The following is an 18,586-nucleotide window of genomic DNA, read 5'->3' as shown; positions in this document are numbered from 1 at the left end:
TCAATATTCAGCATCGCGTTTCTCCGTGCCCGTTAATCATAAGAACGATCCGTCTGATCCTATAGGGTTGTGTTATGGCACTCTAAAAAAGCCTCTCTCGGTTTGGGTAGACTCCGATCCAGTTGCTCGTGGTGACTCTTTCTCGGTCGCGACAAAAAGCGTCAGATGAGTTCAATGAAAAGTTGCATAATGCCCCATCTTTCAATCCGCTTGTCGTGGCACCGAACCGTCGGCTCGTACGCATCGGGGTGGCTGGGTTTATGCTTGGAATGGCTTCTTTTTGCTCTCCAACTCGCTCGATCGTTGCGGGCCACACCCTAGCAGGCAAATCGCCCAAGTGCTCAAATTGCTCAAAGTTGTCATTATTCGGCATCGCGTTTCTCTGTGCCCTTTAATCATAAGAATGATCCGTCTGATCCTACGGGGTCGTGTTATGGAATTCTAAAAAAGCCTCTCTCGGTTTGGGTAGACTCGAATCCAGTTGCTCGTGGCAACTCTTTCTCGGTCGCGACAAAAACTGTCCGATGAGTTCAATGAAAAGTTGCACAATGCCCCATCTTTCAATCTGCTCGTTGCGGCACCGAACAACCAGCTTGTACGTGTCAGGGTGGCCGGGTTTACACTTGGAATGGCTTCTTTTTGCTCTCAACCTCACCCGATTGTTGCGGGCCACACCCTAGTAGTCAAATCGCCCAAGTGCTCAAATTGCTCAAAGTTGTCAATATTCGGCATCGCGTTTCACCATGCCCGTTAATCATAACAGTGATCCGTATGATCCTACGGGGTCGTGTTATGGCTCTCTAAAAAATCCTCTCTCGGTTTGGATAGACTCGGATCCAGTTGCTCGTGGCGACTCTTTCTCGGTCGCGACAAAAAGCATGAGATGAGTTCAATGAAAAGTTCCACAATGCCCCATCTTTCAATCCACTCGTCGCGGCACCGAACCGTTAGCTCGTATGTGTTGGGGTGGCCCGGTTTACGCTTGGAATGGCTTTTTTTGCTCTCCATCTCCAACTCGCCCGATCGTTGCGGGCCACACCCTAGCAACCAAATCGCCCAAGTGCTCAAATTACTCAAATTTGTCAATATTCAGCATCGCGTTTCTCCGTGCCCGTTAGTCATAAGAACAATTCATTTCATCCTACGGGGTCGTGTTATGGCACTCTAAAAAAGCCTCTCTCGATTTGAGTAGACTCGGATCTAGTTGCTTGTGGCGACTCTTTCTTGGTCGCGACAAAAAGCGTCAGATGAGTTCAATGAAAAGTTACACAATGCTCCATCTTTCAATCCGCTCATCGCGGCACCGAACCGTCAGTTCGTACGCGTCGAGGTGGTCGGGTTTACCCTTGGAATGGCTTCTTTTTTCTCTCCAACTTGCCTGATCATTGCGGGCCACACCCTAGCAGCCAAATCGCCCAAGTGTTAAAATTGCTCAAAGTTTTCAATACTCAGCATTGAGTTTCTCCGTGCCCGTTAATCATAAGAATGATCTGTCTGATCCTACGGGGTCGTGTTATGGCACTCTAAAAAAGCCTCTCTCGGTTTGGGTAGACTCGGATCCAGTTGCTCGTGGCAACTCTTTCTCGGTCTCGAGAAAAAACATCAGATGAGTTCAATGAAAAGTTGCACAATGCCCCATCTTTCAATCCGCTCGTCGCGGCTCCGAATTGTCATCTCGTACGCGTCGGGGTGGCTGGGTTTACGATTGGAATGCCTTCTTTTTCCTCTCCAACTCCCCCAATCATTGCGGGCCACACCCTAGCAGCCAAATCGCCCAAGTGCTCAAATTGCTCAAAGTTGTCAATATTCAGTATCGCGTTTCTTCATGCCCGTTAATCATAACAATGATCCGTCTGATCTTGCGCGGTCATTTTATGGCACTCTAAAAAAGTTTCTCTCGGTTTGGGTAGACTCGGATCCAGTTGCTCATGGCGACTCTTTCTCAGTCACAACAAAAAGCATTAGATAAGTTCAATGAAAAGTTGCACAATGCCCCATCTTTCAATCTGCTCGTTGCGGCATCGAACTGTCAGCTCATACGCATCGGGGTGGCCGAGTTTACATTTGGAATGCCTTCATTTTTCTCTCTAACTCACTCGATTGTTGTGGGCCACACCCCAGCAGCCAAATCGCCCAAGTGCTCAAATTGCTCAAAGTTGTCAATATTCGGCATCGCGTTTCTCCATGCCCGTTAATCATAAGAACGATTCGTCTGATCCTAGGGGGTCGTATTATGGCACTCTAAAAATGCCTCTCTTGGTTTGCGTGGACTCGCATCCAGTTGCTCGTGGCGACTCTTTCTCGGTCATGACAAAAAGCATCAGATGAGTTCAATGAAAAGTTGCAGAATGCCCCATCTTTCAATCCGCTCGTCGTGGCACCGAACCGTTAGCTCGTACGCGTCGGGGTGGGTGGGTTTACGCTTGGAATGCCTTCTTTTTGCTCTCCAACTCACCCGATCGTTGCGGGCCACATCCTAGTAGCCAAATCACCCAAGTGCTCAAATTGCTCAAAGTTGTCAATATTCGGTATCGCGTTTCTTTGTGCCCGTTAATCATAAGAACGATCCGTCTAATCCTACGGGGTCGTGTTATGGCACTCTAAAAAAGCCTTTCTCGGTTTGGGTAGACTCGGATCTAGTTGCTCGTGGCGATTCTTTCTCGGTCGTGACAAAAAGCGTCAGATGAGTTCAATGAAAAGTTGCACTATGCTCCATCTTTCAATACGCTCGTTGCAGCACCGAATCGTCAGCTCGTACACGTCGGGGTGGTTGGGTTTATGCTTTGAATGCCTTCTTTTTGCTTTCCAACTCACCTGATCGTTGCAGGCCACACCCTAGCAGCAAAATTGCCCGAGTGCTCAAATTGCTCAAAGTTGTCAATATTCAGCATTGCATTTTTCCATGCCCATTAATCATAAGAATGATCCGTTTGATCCTACGGGGTTGTTTTATGGCACTCTAAAAAAGCCTCTCTCGGTTTGGGTAGACTCGGATCCAATTGCTCGTGGTGACTCTTTCTCGGTCACAACAAAAAGTGTCACATGAGTACAATGAAAAGTTGCACAATGCCCCATCTTTAAATCCGCTTGTCGCGGCACTGAACCGTTAGCTTGTATGCATCAGGGTGGCCGGGTTTACGCTTGGAATGCCATTTTTTTGCTCTCCAACTCGCCCGATTGTTGCGGGCCACACCCTAGCAGCCAAATCGTCCAAGTGCTCAAATTGCTCAAAGTTTTCAATATCCAGCATCGCGTTTCTTCGTGCCCGTTAATCATAAGAATGATTCGTCTGATCCTACAGGGTCGTATTATGGCACTCTAAAAATTCTTCTCTTGGTTTGGGTAGAATCGGATCCAGTTGCTCGTGGCGACTCTTTCTCGGTCGCGACAAAAAGAGTCATATGAGTTCAATGAAAAGTTGCACAATGCCCCATCTTTCAATCCGCTCGTCGTGGCACCGAACCGTCAGCTCGTATGCCTCGGGGTGACCGGGTTTACGCTTGGACTGGCTTCTTTTTGCTCTCCAACTCGCCCGATCGTTGCAGGCCACACCCTAGCAGCCAAATAGTCCAAGTGCTCAAATTGCTCAAAGTTTTCAATATTCGGCATCGCGTTTCTCCATGTCTGTTACTCATAAGAATGATCCGTCTGATCCTACAGGGTCGTGTTATGGAACTCTTAAAAAGCCTCTCTCAGTTTGGCTAGACTCGGATCCAGTTGCTCGTGGCGACTCTTTCTCGATCGCAACAAAAAGCGTCAGATGAGTTCAATGAAAAGTTGCACAATGCCCCATCTTTCAATCCGCTTGTCGCGGCACCGAACCGTCAGCTCGTACATGTCAGGGTGGCTAGGTTTACGCTTGGAATGCATTCTTTTTTCTCTCCAACTGACCCGATCGTTGCGGGCCACACCCTAGCAACCAAATCGCCCAAGTGCTCAAATTGCTCAAAGTTGTCAATATTCGGCATCGCGTTTCTTCATGCCCGTTAATCATAAGAATGATCCGTCTGATCCTACGGGGTCGTGTTATGGCATTCTAAAAAAGCCTCTCTCGGTTTGGGTAGACTCGGATCCAGTTGCTCATGGTGACTCTTTCTCGGTCGCGACAAAAAGCATTAGATAAGTTCAATGAAAAGTTGCACAATGCCCCATCTTTCAATCCACTCGTCGTGGCACCGAACTATCAGCTCGTACGCATCGGGGTGGCCGAGTTTACACTTTGAATGCCTTCTTTTTGCTCTCCAACTCGCTCAATCGTTGCGGGCCACACCCTAGCAGCCAAATCGCCCAAGTGCTCAAATTGCTCAAAGTTGTCAATATTCGGCATCGCGTTTCTCCATGCCTGTTAATCATAAGAACGATCCGTCTGATCCTACGAGGTCGTGTTATGGCACTCTAAAAAAGCCTCTCTCGGTTTGGGTAGACTCGGATCTAGTTGCTCATGGCGACTCTTTCTCGGTCGCGACAAAAAGCGTTAGATGAGTTCAATGAAAAGTTGCACAATGCTCCATCTTTCAATCCGCTCGTCGCGGTAGCGAACTGTCAACTCGTACGCATCGGGGTGGCCGGGTTTACGCTTGAAATGCCATCTTTTTGCTCTCCAACTCGCCTGATCAGTGCGGGCGACACCCTTCCTGCCAAATCGCCCAAGTGCTCAAATTGGTCAAAGTTGTCAATATTTGGCATCGCATTTCTAAATGCCTATTAATCAGAAGAACGATCAGTTTGATCCTATGGGGTCGTGTTATGGCACTCTAAAAAAGCCTCTCTCGGTTTGGGTAGACTCAGATCCAATTGCTCTTGGTGACTCTTTCTCAGTCACAACAAAAAGCGTCAGATGAGTTCAATGAAAAGTTGCACAATGCCCCATCTTTCAATCCGCTCGTCGTGGCACCGAACTATCAACTCGTACGCATCGGGGTGGCCGAGTTTACACTTCGAATGCCTTCTTTTTGCTCTCCAACTCGCTCAATCGTTGCGGGCCACACCCTAGCAGCCAAATCGCCCAAGTGCTCAAATTGCTCAAAGTTGTCAATATTCGGCATCGCGTTTCTCCATGCTCGTTAATCATAAGAACAATCCGTCTAATCCTACGAGGTCGTGTTATGGCACTCTAAATAAGCCTCTCTCGGTTTGGGTAGACTCGGATCTAGTTGCTCATGGCGACTCTTTCTCGGTCGCGACAAAAAGCGTTAGATGAGTTCAATGAAAAGTTGCACAATGCTCCATCTTTCAATCCGCTCGTCGCGGTAGCGAACTATCAACTCGTACGCATCGGGGTGGCCGGGTTTACGCTTGAAATGCCATCTTTTTGCTCTCCAACTCGCCTGATCGTTGCGGGCGACACCCTTCCTGCCAAATCGCCCAAGTGCTCAAATTGGTCAAAGTTGTCAATATTTGGCATCGCATTTCTCCATGCCTATTAATCAGAAGAACGATCTGTTTGATCCTATGGGGTCGTGTTATGGCACTCTAAAAAAGCCTCTCTCGGTTTGGGTAGACTCAGATCCAATTGCTCGTGGTGACTCTTTCTCGGTCACAACAAAAAGCATCGGATGAGTTCAATGAAAAGTTGCACAATGCCCCATCTTTCAATCCGCTCATCGTGGCACCAAACCGTCAGCTCGTACGCGTCGGGGTGGGCCTGGTTTACGCTTGGAATGCCTTCTTTTTGCTCTCCAACTCGCCCGATAGTTGCGCGCCACATCTTAGCAGCCAAATCGCCCAAGTGCTCAAATTCCTCAAAGTTGTCAATATTCGGCATCGCGTTTCTCCGTGCCTGTTAATCATAAGAATGATCTGTCTGATCGTACGGGGTCCTGTTATGGCACTCTAAAAAAGCCTCTCTCGGTTTGGGTAGACTCCGATCCAGTTGCTCGTGGCGACTCTTTCTCGGTCGCGACAAAAAGCGTTAGATGAGTTCAATGAAAAGTTGCACAATGCCCCATCTTTCAATCCGCTCGTCATGGCACCGAACCATCAGCTCGTACGTGTCGGGGTGGCTGGGTTTACGCTTGGAATGCCTTCTTTTTTCTCTCCAACTCGCTCGATCGTTGTGGGCCACACCCTAGCAGCCAAATCGCCCAAGTGCTCAAATTGCTCAAAGTTGTCAATATTCGGCATCACGTTTCTCTGTGCCCGTTAATCATGAGAACAATCCGTCTAATCCTACGAGGTTGTGTTATGGCACTCTAAAAAAGCCTCTCTCGGTTTGGGTAGACTCAGATCCAGTTGCTCGTGGTGACTCTTTCTCGGTCGTGACAAAAAGCCTCAGATGAGTTCAATGAAAAGTTGCACAATGCCCCATCTTTCAATCTGCTCGTTGCGGCACCCAACCGTCAACTCGTACGGATCGGGGTGGCCGGGTTTACGCTTGGAATGTCTTCTTTTTTCTCTCCAACTCGCCCGATCGGTGCGGGCCACACCCTAGCAGCCAAATCGCCTAAGTGCTCAAATTGCTCAAAGTTGTCAATATTCGGCATCGCGTTTGTCCGTGCTCGTTAATCTTAAGAACGATTCGTCTGATCCTACGGGGTCGTGTTATGGCACTCTTATAAAGCCTCTCTCGATTTGGGTAAACTCGGATCTAGTTGCTCATGACGACTCTTTCTCGGTCGCGAGAAAAAGTGTCAGATGAGTTCAATGAAAAGTTGCACAATGCCCCATCTTTCAATCCCCTCGTCACGACACCGAACCGTTAGCTCGTATGCGTCAGGGTGGCCGAGTTTACACTTGGAATGCAATCTTTTTGGTCTCCAACTTGCCCGATCGTTGCGGGCCACACCCTAGCAACCAAATCGCCCCAGTGCTCAAATTGATCAAAGTTGTGAATATTCAGCATCGCGTTTCTCCATGCTCGTTAATCATAAGAATGATCTGTCTGATCCTACGGGGTTGTGTTATGGCACTCTAAAAAAGTCTCTCTCGGTTTGGGTAGACTCGGATCCAGTTGCTTGTGGTGACTCTTTCTCGGTCACGACAAAAAGCGTCAGATGAGTTCAATGAAAAGTTGCACAATGCCCCATCTTTCAATCTGCTCGTCGCGACACTGAACCGTCAGTTCGTATGCGTCAGGGTGGCCGGGTTTACGCTTGGAATGCCTTCTTTTTTCTCTCAAACTCGCCCGATCGTTGCGGGCCACACCCTAGCAGCCAAATCGCCCAAGTGCTCAAATTGCTCAAAGTTGTCAATACTCGGCATCGCGTTTCTCCATGCCCATTAATCATAAGAATGATCTGTTTGATCCTAAGGGGTCGTGTTACGGCACTCTAAAAAAGCCTCTCTCGGTTTGGGTAGACTCGGATCCAGTTGCTCGTGGCGACTCTTTCTCGGTCGCAACAAAAAGCGTCAGATGAGTTCAATGAAAAGGTGCACAATGCCCCATCTTTCAATCCACTCAATGCGGCACTGAACCGTCAGCTCGTACACATCAAGGTGGCCGGCTTTACACTTGGAATGCCTTCTTTTTGCTCTCCAACTCGCCCGATCATTGTGGGCCACACCTTAGCAGCCAAATCGCCCAAGTGCTTAAATTGCTCAAAGTTGTCAATACTCGGCATCGCGTTTCTCCATGCCCGTTAATCATAAGAATGATATGTCTAATCCTATGGGGTCGTGTTATGGCACTCTAAAAAAGCCTCTCTCGGTTTGGGTAGACTCGGATCCAGTTGCTCATGGCGACTCTTTCTCGGTCGTGACAAAAAGCGTCAAATGAGTTCAATGAAAAGTTGCACAATGCCCCATCTTTCAATCCGCTCATCGCGGCACCAAACTATCAGCTCCTACGCGTTGGGGTGGGCGGGTTTATGCTTGGAATGCCTTCTTTTTTCTCTCCAACTCGTCTGATCATTGCGAGCCACACCCTAGCAGACAAATCGCCCAAGTGCTCAAATTGCTCAAAGTTGTCAATATTCAGCATCGCGTTTCTCTGTGCCCGTTAATCATAAGAATGATCCGTCTTATCCTACGGTGTTATGTTATGGCACTCTAAAAAAGCCTCTCTCGGTTTTTTTAGACTCGGATCCAGTTGCTCATAGCGACTCTTTCTCGATTGTGACAAAAAGCATCAGATGAGTTCAATGAAAAGTTGCACAATGCCCCATATTTCAATCCGCTTGTCGCAGCACCAAACTGTCAGCTCATACGCATCGGGGTGGCCGGGTTAATGGTTGGAATGCCTTCTTTTTGCTCTCCAAATCGCCCGATTGTTGCGGTCCACACCTTAGCAGCCAGATCGCCTAAGTGCTCAAATTGCTCAAAGTTGTCAATATTCGGCATCGCGTTTCTCTGTGCCCGTTAATCATAAGAACAATCTGTCTGATGCTACGGGGTCTTGTTATGCCACTCTAAAAAAGCCTCTCTCGCTTTGGGTAGACTCGAATCCAGTTGCTCGTGGCAACTCTTTCTCGGTCGTGACAAAAAGCGTCAGATGAGTTCAATGAAAAGTTGCACAATGCCCCATCTTTCAAATCGCTCATCGCGGCACCGAACCGTCAGCTCGTATGCATCGGGGTGGCCGGGTTTATGCTTGGAATGCCATCCTTTTGCTCTCCAACTTGCCCGATCGTTGCGGGCCACACCCTAGCAGCCAAATCGCCCAAGTGCTCAAATTGCTCAAAGTTGTCAATATTCGGCATCACGTTTCTCCATGCTCGTTAATCATAAGAACGATCCGTCTGATCCTACGAGATCATGTTATGGCACTCTAAAAAATAATCTCTCGGTTTGGGTAGACTCAGATCTAGTTTCTCGTGGCGACTCTTTCTCGGTCGCAACAAAAAGCGTCAGATGAGTTCAATGCAAAGTTGCACAATGCTCCATCTTTCAATCCGCTCGTCACGACACCGAACCGTCAGCTCGCACTAGTCGGGGTGGCCGGGTTTACGCTTGGAATGGCTTCTTTTTGCTCTGGAACTTGCCCGATCGTTGTGGGCCACACCCTAGCAGCCAAATCGCCCAAGTGCTCAAATTGCTCAAAGTTGTCAATATTCGGCATCGCGTTTCTCCGTGCCCGTTAATCAAAAGAACGATCCGTTTGATCCTATGGGGTCGTGTTATGGCACTCTAAAAAAGCCTCTCTCAATTTGGGTAGACTTGGATCCAATTGCTCGTGGTGACTCTTTCTCGGTCGCGACAAAAAGCGTCAGATGAGTTCAATGAAAAGTTGCACAATGCCCCATCTTTCGATCCACTCGTCGCGGCACCGAACCGTCAGCTCCTACGTGTCGGGGTGGCCAGGTTAACGCTTGGAATGCCTTCTTTTTGCTCTCCAACTCGCCCGATCGTTGCGGGACACACCCTAGCAGCCAAATCGCCCAAGTGCTTAAATTGCTCAAAGTTGTCAATATTCGGTATCGCGTTTCTCTGTGCCCGTTAATCATAAGAACGATCTGTCTGATCCTACAGGTTCGTGTTATGGCACTCTAAAAAAGCCTCTCTCAGTTTGGATAGACTCGGATCCAGTTGCTCGTGGCGACTCTTTCTCGGTCGCGACAAAAAGTGTCAGATGAGTTTAATGAAAAGTTGCACAATGCCCTATCTTTCAATCCGCTCGTCGTGGCATCGAACCGTCAGCTCGTACGCATTGGGGTGGCCGGTTTTACGCTTGGAATGCCTTCTTTTTGCTCTCCAACTCGCCCGATCGTTGCAGGCCACACCCTAGCAGCGAAATCGCCCAAGTGCTCAAATTGCTCAAAGTTGTCAATATTCGGCATCGCGTTTCTCTGTGCCTATTAATCATAAGAGCGATCCGTCTGATCCTATGGTGTTTTATTATGGCACTCTAAAAAAGCCTCTCTTGGTTTGGGTAGACTCGGATCCAGTTGCTCGTGGCGACTCTTTCTCGGTCGCAACAAAAAGCATCAGATGAGTTCAATGAAAAGTTGCACAATGCCCCATCTTTCAATCCGCTCGTCGCGGCACCGAACCGTCAGCTCGTACGCGTCGGGGTGGCCAGGTTTATGCTTGGAATGCCTTCTTTTTTCTCTCCAACTCATCCCATCGTTGCGGGCCACACCCTAGCAGCCAAATCGCCCATGTGCTCAAATTGCTCAAAGTTGTCAATATTCGGCATCGCGTTTCTTCGTTCTCGTTAATCATAAGAACGATGTGTTTGATCCTACGGGGTCGTGTTATGGCACTCTAAAGAAACCTCTCTCGGTTTGGGTAGAATCGGATCCAATTGCTCGTGGTGACTCTTTCTCGGTCATGATAAAAAGCGTCAGATGAGTTCAATGAAAAGTTGCACAATGCCCCATCTTTCAATTTGCTCGTCGTAGCACTGAACCGTTAGGTTGTATGCATTGGGGTGGCCGGGTTTATGCTTGGAATGCCTTCTTTTTGCTCTCCAACTCGCACGATCGTTGCGGGCCACACCCTAGTAGCCAAATCGCCCAAGTGCTCAAATTGCTCAAAGTTGTCAATATTCGGCATCGCGTTTCTTCGTGCCTGTTAATCATAAGAACGATCCGTCTGATCCTACGGGGTCATGTTATGACACTCTAAAAAAGCCTCTCTCGGTTTGGGTAGACTTGGATCCAGTTGCTCATGGCGACTCTTTCTCGATCGCGACAAAAAGCGTCAGATGAGTTCAATGAAAAGTTGCACAATGCCCCATCTTTCAATCCGCTCGTTGCAGCAGCGAACCGTCAGCTTGTACACATCGGGGTGGCCGGGTTTACGTTTAGAATGCCTTCTTTTTGCTTTCCAACTCGCCCGATCGTTGTGGGCCACACCCTAGCAGCCAAATCGCCCAAGTGCTCAAATTGCTCAAAGTTGTCAATATTTGGCATCGCGTTTCTTTGTGCCCGTTAATCATAGGAACGATCCGTCTGATCCTACGGGGTCGTGTTATGGCACTCTGAAAAATCCTGTCTTGGTTTTGGTAGACTCGGATCTAGTTGCTCGTGGCGACTCTTTCTCGGTCGCGACAAAAAGCGTCAAATGAGTTCAATTATTCATCTAATCATTTGTACTGCAATTATGGATAACCATGATAAATGATTTGCATTAACCAAAAAGCTACAAATCCATGCAACATTGTATACCGTTAAAACTATCAAATATATCCAATACAAACAAATAGGCTTGCCAAAAGCCATATGGACTTAGAATTTCACATATTCATAAAACAAAACATATGTTCAAAATTGCTATAAAGGCATACAACATGATATCCAATAAAGTCAAATAGGGGCTTGCCAAAAGCCATATGGCGATAGAATGTCACATATTCGTAATACAAAACATATGTTCAAAATTGCCATATAGGCATACAACATAGGACCCTATTCTATTCATTTCCCTCTAGGGGAAGGAAACAGATCATGAGATATCTTTGCCTGTCGAGGGGATGGAGATGTATATGATGTAGGTGTCTTTCGAGTACGTCCGCTTGACCTCCTCTCCAGAATTTTTTGTAACTCCACCCGACACAATGAAAATAATGATGTTAGAATATACAAAAATTAAATTTTAGAATGACATATAATAGAATAGTCAGTTACCGCATACAAATAATCATGATGTTCATCCACAACAGGTTCATGTTCATGATCTGGAGTGACAAGCCCCTCCTGTAAGCATCACAATATAAATTAAACTAAATACAAGTGTCGTTAAATTTTTCAATAACATATTATTAAGATAACAAATGTAATGCTAAATTTACTAAATTTACAAATATGTCTCATACTTCTGTTAAAGCAGTTGAACTTGCTACTGCTGCAGCAACACCGCGCTCCATTGACGCGCAGACAGAAGGAGGAGTCTCTGAATTCAACATCTGAAAATTAAACAAAGTATATTGATTAATTGCCAAAACTATCTATATTATTTAATAACAACATTAAAGATAAATTGTTTACCTGGGTGAAAGATTGTCGATGAAATACACTACAAGGTGTTGATGTTGAAGCTCTAGCATCAAACTATTTGACATCCAAAATGAGTAATTAGAAAATCATTCACTTAAGGTTCAACTATCTACATATAATAATTATATTTTTTCACTCGTTGTATACCTATGGAGTCGACGAAGTAGTGAAAAAGGGTGCTGCAGGAATGTTGCTAGTATTGTGAACACTTTGACCCTGATTTTTTATCATAATAATTTACTAATTTAGATATATTCTCAAATTTACATATAAGATTTAATAAAAAGAATGAATTGAACTTGTAATGAAATTCACCTGGGTATCAATGCCAAATGTTTCATTCATCAAGGATTTTGTCATGACAATGTTCTCTGTAGCAAACTCCGCTCATGCACGTGCATTCTCAGAACTATTAGGATCATAAGTGCAAAGAGAACCACAAGATCAACAAAAATGAGTTGGAACTCGATGCCTAGAAGAATCAACATCATCACTCGCATCACCCTCTACTAGAGGACTAGCATACTGTATAAGGTTCTAAGTGAGTGAGCTAATCGAGTCTAGAGTTTCGACCTCAATACTCTCCTTCACAATGGAAGGAATAATAACATGCTCCACCATAGGTCTGACCAAGGGTCTTGGTGGGAGATTTGGATCACGTTGTGCACCCTCTCTCTAATGCGAGGAACCTCCACCTCTACCTTGGAAATCTAGAAAATCAAAATAGTTTGGGATCTCATTAAGGACAAACTCACAGTAAAGTATTGGGGTACCTCATGATTATTGCATGGGGGCTGATCAAATACCATCCACCACCTATCCCAAAAATTGTTCTTAATCCCTTCATGATGACACCAATGAATAGGGAATCTCCTACATCTAGGGTGTAAAGGTTGATTCGTTCGGGGGTCCGTAAAAAGAGCACACAAGTCAAATTCATTAATTTTCTTTTTCTTCACTGCCGCATATGATAATTTGTCAGCATAAAATAGCTTTTGTTCTTCCTTCTTATGGGACCAAAAATTTATTTGCCCACTCATAGATTGTATGTGAGATACAATAGATTGCAAATAATTGGCAAGGTTTGTCCTATGGGAGCTTGTTCCAGTGGGATCTTTTAGCCTTGTGATTAAACCTTCAAGCTCTTTTTGGCTATTTTCTATTTGACCTAATAGGTTCTATTTTCTATTTGACCTAATAGGTTTTCTTGTGTACCTATTGATAGTTCTGATACTTAATATAAGTACAGATCCAATAGCCAACAAGATGAGAGGGGGAGGGGTGAATCATACAAACTTAATCATCCATAAAAACATCAGATTCAACCTCGGTAACATATATTTCAGTAATATAACCAAAACTGTTAAACATGCAAACTCAAAAGCATATAAACATCATAAACCTCATAACACTAGATTTAACGTGGAAACCCAAATAGGAAAAAACTACTGTGGGATTTCAGACCCACTAAGAAATATACTCTTCTAGAGTATGCTCGGTTAAAAGCAAATCCTGTTAAAGATTACAAACACATTGCTAGATGTGACTCGGTTAAGGGATTTCCCTCAGATCTGTTAGGATCTTCACCTTGTTAGAAGTGACCTTGTTAAAAGATTTCAAACACTCAATCAGAATGTCACCTTGCTAGAGGGTTTTACAAATAAGACTGTTAAGTCCACTCGGTTAAGAGATTTTCTGTCACTTTCACAAAATAACAGTAATAAAATCTATCTACAACTTCATGTCTAAAATTCTAAAGTAGATTCCTATTTGTTCAATACAATCTAGACATAGAACTAATCTTGTCTATCTGTTGGGCTTCTATACTTTGTTATTCAAACAAGTCTTCAAGTTTCTGTGCTCGGTAATCACTATGTAGCATCCCTGTGCATACACTTGCCCGCATACATTGTTTATCAACAGTTTCCTCTTTATAAACAATTAGGTAGCTGCTTAATCTCCTTGATCACATTTCCCATGATCAATCATAGCCATCAGATCTTTGATCTTGTCCAGGTTCAATGCATCTTTTGATCTGAAAACATTTTACCCTGCCTTGGAACTTGCATATATTTCTTGGAACTTGTGCCAAGGTATTGCAGTTCAATCTGAGCTATAGATCTTCATGCCGACTTTCCATTGCCTTAGATTCGTTAACAAACTTCATCCACGGCTCACCAATCATTTAATCAGTTCCAACTCATCAGCTTCCTTCATTAAATATCGCATGTAACCATTTAATGCATTCTGTTATAGCTCGGTTACAACTTGGTAACAACTCGATGAATACTAAACTTCACTCGGTAGACATTGCGCCTTCATTAACCGATAGCGATAACCTTAGGGTTTACCAACTAGGTTCTTTAGGGTTTACCGACTAGGTTCTTTGCTTGATAACATAGTATAGTATTAACCTTTACATTTTACAACATATGTATGATGTTAAAACAATCTAAAACATCATGATCTCATCATTGTCTGACTCAGTACTAGTTGCCTATTGAATACCTTATTCATCATATTCTTTCCTGTGTCTTTTACCGACATCTTTATAATCTTCAAATCATACTTCTCAAGATATGGCAACATCATACTAAATTAGAAAATCAATTTCTTGACATCAATGACAAAATAATAATATCAAGACAGTAAACATCCTTAATCAGTTATATCCATAATCATCAACAACCTTCTCAATATCCTTATGAAATGCCAACAATCTTTCATTGTCTGTTATAATGCAATATTGCCAACACCTATGGGGTGTCTAGGGATTGTAGGAGGTTCTTGATGTGCTTCTTCTTCAATATGGTCTTCATGAGGAGCTGATTGATGTGCTTCTTCTTCAAGATGGTCTTCATGAGGAGGTGATTGAGTGTTTTCAATATTTTCTTGTCTAATCTCATTTTCTGATAATGAAAATAAATTTAAATCAATAAACCTAGTTTAATCTTCAAATTAATTAAAAAAAATGACAATAAGATAATAAAAATACATACCTCTTCGAGCTCTTCGATGGCGTGGCAGCATTTTGATGAGAGATGGACAACTTAATGCCCAATTTCAAGCTTTTACAAAGGGCGAGCGCAAGAAAATAGCACCCAAAAATGCCAAAAATGCGTGTTTGGAATGCAGAAATGTGGAGCAAAGGTTTTTTGTTGTTTATAATGCACATAAGGCACACGCCTTATAAGGCGTGCACACTATAGAGTGCACGCCCTATAGTGTGTGCGCCTTATGCGCTTTTTTCTTTTTGAAGTGTGGCACCTTTTTGGTATCACAACTTCGTGCATATACCCTCCTGCTACCTCAACTTTGACCTTGGAATTCCTATAAATACCCCTCATTTGGGAGAAATAAGGATCCCTTGCATTCCTAGTTTTTGCATTGTTATTATAGGCATTTTACATCATATCATATAGCATTAATTGTTAATTAGATTAATCATAGTTCATTTTCATATTAATCTAGTTTCATTTTATCAATCATGTAGCTTGAATAGATCATCTAGCTAAATCATTTAGCAATTATCATGCATTTCATCCAATTTACACAATCAATTATGAAGTAGCTACTCAACTCTTGAGTTGCCACTTTAGAGGTCATTGCTTCGCTGAGAGCCAACAATTCTTCAACCTTCAAGGTCCTCAAGAATAGAGGAAGATGGGACACTTGAAAGGAGGCTATGGGTTTGCATCTTTAATTTAGATCTTGTATTTTCTTCCTACTTATTTTTTATTGTCTCATCTATGTGTATGCTTGTTTAATTTAACCATATTTTTTAGCATCATATTAATTGGCGCCCACCATGGGTCCTAGCCTCTTTGATCTTTAACAAGTTTTCTTGCATGAAATCTCATTGACAAGTTGATTAGCTCTTTCGGTGCACAAATTAGCTCTCTCGGACTCTCGATTCGCATTCTCCCTCTCCATTATAGCGTCCTGACACTTCAAATGGTGTTTATGGGAGATTTCTCAACTTTGTTTTTATGTTTTTCCACACTTTAGCATTTTCAGTCTTTACGTTAGCATTTCTGGTATGTCTTGTAGTATTTCTGGTATATTTGAGAGCATTCTCAGTCGGTTTAGCAACGTTCTTGGTCTATTTAGCAGTGTTTTTGATCAATTCAGCAACATTCTTGGTGTTTAGAATAACGTTTTTGGTTAATTAGATAGCGTTATTGGCCCATTTGATAGCATTCTTGGTCAATTTGATAGCATTCTTGGTCAATTTGATAGCGTTTTCAAATTTTCATGAATTTTTCTAATTTTGTATTCTGCATTTCTTATTTATGCTTCTGGACTGTCATTTTTCCGAACATAAGTTGCAGTTTGTTGGTTTTGCAAGTACTTATTTCGCTGTGAAAGACCAGAGTCAAAAACCATTTCGCCGTCAAAGAATGCAATATAAACTACTAACTTTGTTTGCAGCCGCATGATTTTTGCACTTATTTTTGATAAATTAGGCACATAGACTAATTACAATGCAAATGAACAGACATGTCTTATGTGTTTTTGATGATAGGCAAGTATGCTCTCACCTTTCTTAGGTGATCAGAAAGCTAGACTCATCTTTTCTTTTCAATAGTGCATATCATTAGCGGGCCTGCCCTCTTGAGGAGCCTATAAGGCCAAAGCGATTAAGACTGGTGAGAGGGGAATGACCCAAGTGGGAATGGCTAACACCAAATACTCCAACCCACTATAAAATAAACGTGATTTGATGAAAATTAAGTCAACAACAGTGCTCAGGAATATCTCTCCTCCATACCTTCGGGTATATCAAACCTTGCTTTTCAAGGTTGGGAGACCTCTTAATTGAGTTTATACCTCGACGTGCTGAATAGATCCCATACTAGTTCCAATTAAAATTAGAAGCTACCCAGTTTACCTCCGAATATTATTAAATTCTTAGTGCATGGAGGGGGAAGAATCTCTCCTTAAGACACTCACCATATGTCCCTCTTGAGCGTATGTGCGAACTCCCCTTTTGAGACCTTATTGCTAGGCTCATAATGGGACTCCACTAGCTCTCGCAAAGACAAAAACATGGGTGCCCTTTAGGGGGTGACAAGGATGTGTGAGCTGACAGGGTACCAAGTGTGCGCTAAGAACTAATAATGAAGCCAATCTCCTTAGGATAAATTGAATAATGTATTTTCAATTGTTCAAAACCCGTGAAAACTTGGGCTTTCTTTAAAGCTTCTTGAACATACACTTTATGTTTCCTTTGGGAAAAAAATTACAAAATGAATTCTATGTTTGTATGTCAAGTCAAGATATGATCCATTGAAATACAACAAAAATTGCAAACTCAAACTTCAAATTGTCAAATTTACAAGTTTCATAGCGGATTAGCTCTTTCGGTCCAAACAGTAGCTCTTTCGGTCCAAACAATCGCTCTTTTAGTCCAAACAGTCGCTCCAGTCGCTCTTTTGGTCCAAATAGATGCTCTTTCGGCCCAAACTATCTCTCTTTTAGTCCAAACAATAGCTCTCACATTCCAAACAATAGCTCTCACGGTCCAAATGCCAGCTCTGTTGGTATGAATGTTAAATTTCTCATATTTCAACATTAACTCTCCAAGGTTGAGCTTGCTAGGTATAAACATCAATTTTCTCAGTCTACGCATCAACTCTTGGAGTCAAAACAACCATTGTCGAAGTTCCAACATCATTATTTTAAACAACAGAGTTTTTGGTCTAAACAACAGAGTTTCTAGTCAAAACAACAACTCTCTTGGTCTCAAAAGAAGAGTTTCTGGTCTAAACAATAGAGATTCTAGTCTAAATAGCAGAGTTTCTAGTCCAAACAACAACTCTCTTATTCTAAACAATAGGGTTCCTAGTCTAAACAACAAAGTTCTTGGTCTAAACAGTAGCTCTTCTGGTCTAATCGTCAGCTCTCTTGGTCTAAATGTCAGCTCTCTTGGTCTAAGCAACAACTCTTTTGGGTTGAATGTCAAATTGTTCATGTTTCAACACTAGATCTCCTAGTTTGCACTTTCTAGGTCTAAATATCAGTTATCTGAGTCTAAAAATCAAAAGGTTGGGTCAAAATAACAATCTCCTAAGTTCAAACACCAAATTTGCTGAGTCTAAACATTATTGTTTTGAACTTTAGAGTCACTGCATTGCAAAATAGCATTTTTGGTCTGTCCCTCGGCATTTTTGGTCTGTTTATTAGCATTTATGGTAAGTATAGTAGCATTTATGGTATGTTCCTCAGCATTTTTGGTCTGTTTGTTAGCGTTTATAGTAAGTATAGCAGTATTTCTGGCATGTTCCTCAACATTCTTGATCAGTTTGTCAACGTTTCTAGTCAGTATAGCAGTGTTTCTGGTCTGTTTCTCAACGTTCTTGGTCAGTTTAGCAATGTTTATGGTCAGTATAGCAGCGTTTATGGTCTGTTACTCGGCGTTTCTAGTCAATTTGGTGGTGTTCCTGGTTATTATAGCAGCGCATTTGGTCATTTTGTTAGCGTTTCTAGTAAACTGTACTAAAATCAGAAAACAAAAACAACCCATTTCTCAGACAGTCAAACATAGAGACTAGGTCATCTTCTCGGGTCATTCAGTCAAGTTATCTTCTATCAAAATAGATTCAAAGCTAGACAGACTAAGGTTCTCAAATATTCATCTCCAACAAGTTCAAGATCTAACATCTCAAAGTGCATCATCACATTTTCTTTGATAAACTGAATGTTCAAACATA

At 43.3% G+C, this 18,586-nt stretch overlaps 1 protein-coding gene across 1 annotated transcript in view; it reads left to right on the top strand.

Moving 5' to 3' along the window:
- The window catches only part of LOC131874285 (inactive LRR receptor-like serine/threonine-protein kinase BIR2), a 45,833-nt gene extending 27,458 nt beyond the window's left edge, over positions 1-18,375 (top strand). The window contains exons 2-3 of the mRNA XM_059217579.1: positions 17,997-18,067; positions 18,178-18,375. Of these exons, the coding sequence (XP_059073562.1) occupies positions 17,997-18,067; positions 18,178-18,375 (269 nt within the window). The remainder of the gene's footprint in view (positions 1-17,996; positions 18,068-18,177) is intronic.
- Positions 18,376-18,586: the final 211 nt, after the last annotated feature.

This window comes from Cryptomeria japonica, chromosome 3 (genome assembly GCF_030272615.1).
Source record: "Cryptomeria japonica chromosome 3, Sugi_1.0, whole genome shotgun sequence".
Classification (NCBI taxonomy): Eukaryota; Viridiplantae; Streptophyta; class Pinopsida; order Cupressales; family Cupressaceae; genus Cryptomeria; species Cryptomeria japonica.
Note: the sequence above shows the minus strand (reverse complement) of the source record. Positions and strands in the feature narration are given on the sequence as shown.